The sequence below is a fragment of the Eimeria mitis genome, genomic scaffold (genome assembly GCF_000499745.2).
Source record: "Eimeria mitis Houghton genomic scaffold, Emh_scaff206, whole genome shotgun sequence".
Lineage (NCBI taxonomy): Eukaryota > Apicomplexa > Conoidasida > Eucoccidiorida > Eimeriidae > Eimeria > Eimeria mitis.
The window spans coordinates 17,145-18,417 of record NW_013570383.1 but is presented as its reverse complement, the minus strand read 5'-3'; the positions used below and the strand labels follow the sequence as shown (position 1 = coordinate 18,417).

At 61.7% G+C, this 1,273-nt stretch overlaps 1 protein-coding gene across 1 annotated transcript in view; it reads right to left on the bottom strand.

The window, feature by feature from the left end:
- EMH_0003390 (uncharacterized protein) overlaps positions 1-1,273 on the bottom strand; it is a gene marked incomplete at both ends in the record, with an annotated part of 10,779 nt that overhangs the window by 8,256 nt on the left and 1,250 nt on the right. Inside the window, one exon of the mRNA XM_013496362.1 lies at positions 3-1,216. Coding sequence (XP_013351816.1) covers positions 3-1,216 — 1,214 coding nt within the window. The remainder of the gene's footprint in view (positions 1-2; positions 1,217-1,273) is intronic.

The following is a 1,273-nucleotide window of genomic DNA, read 5'->3' as shown; positions in this document are numbered from 1 at the left end:
TCGGCTGCGAATAAGCCGACTGCCAAGACGCAGATGGCCCTGGTGTAGATACACTCGAGGTGTCGAGACGGTGCAGCATTTGCTGCTGCTGCTGCTGCTGCTGCTGCTGCTGTTGCTGCTGCTGCTGCTGCTGCGTTGTGGGCGAGAGGGAGACGCCAAATGCTGCAGTTGATTGCGTTGTTGTAGAAGCCGGGTCTGTATAAGCAGCAGGAGTGCTCTGACCTGCTGCTGCTGCTGTTGCTGCTGCTGCTGCTGCTGCTGCTGCTGCTGTGGCCAGTGGTGCCTGCGGCAGCAGCAGCGGCTGCTGAGAGCTCCGCTGCTGCTGCTGCTGAGGGGGCGGAAAGTCCAGCGAGGCTGTCGATACACCGCGGCGGCAGGAAGTGCTTGGAGGGGAGATAGCTGCTGCTGTGGCTGCTGCTGCTGCTGCTGCTGCTGTTGCTGCTGTTGCTGCTGTTGCTGCTGTTGCTGCTGGTGATGCTGGTGGTGCTGGTGCAGTGCAGAAGGGCCAAGACTGTCGACGCGGCCTTGCAGCGACCGCTGCTGCTGCTGCTGCTGCTGCTGCTGCAGCTGCTGTTGCTGCTTCTCCGCTCGCTGGATCTATGCTGCTGCTTCTCCGCATCGGCTGATAAGAGAAAACTGCGCTGCGCGTTCTGAGGGGTGGCAACGCTTGCTGCTGCTGCTGCTGCTGCTGCTGCTGCTGCTGCAGGACAAGAGGGGTTGCAGCACTCATAAGTGGGGGGGATGCGAACGACGCCACTGGCGTAGCAGCTAGCTGCTGCTGCTGCTGCTGCTGCTGCAGTGTTCGTTGCGTCATTAGCAGCGGCTGCTGCTGCTCTGTGTACGGCTCTGGATTAGCTAGTGGGGGCGCGGACTGAGGAAGTGCAGCTGCTACACCCGAAGCAGCAGCAGCAGCAGCAGCAGCAGCAGCTGCTGCTGCTGCTGCTGCTGCTTCTGGAGCTGCGCGTGGAGTCGGCTGCAGCACGGTGGCTCCATATGGGGCCGATAGAATCGCCGGGCTCGTGTGCATGCGAGCAGGTCTTTGCTGCTGCTGCTGCTGCTGCTGCTGCTGCAGCAACTGCTGCTGCTCTCGTTGCAGCTGCAGCGGATCGGCGATTGTGCGCAGATGACGGAACTCTAGAGGAGCAGGCGGCATGAAAATGGTATGTGTATGCTGCTGCTGCTGCTGCGGTTGCTGCTGCTGCTGCTGCTGCTGCTGCTGAGGCAAGGTAGTGATATATGATGCGAAGGGCGCGGCGGTGAGGGTTTGCGGTGT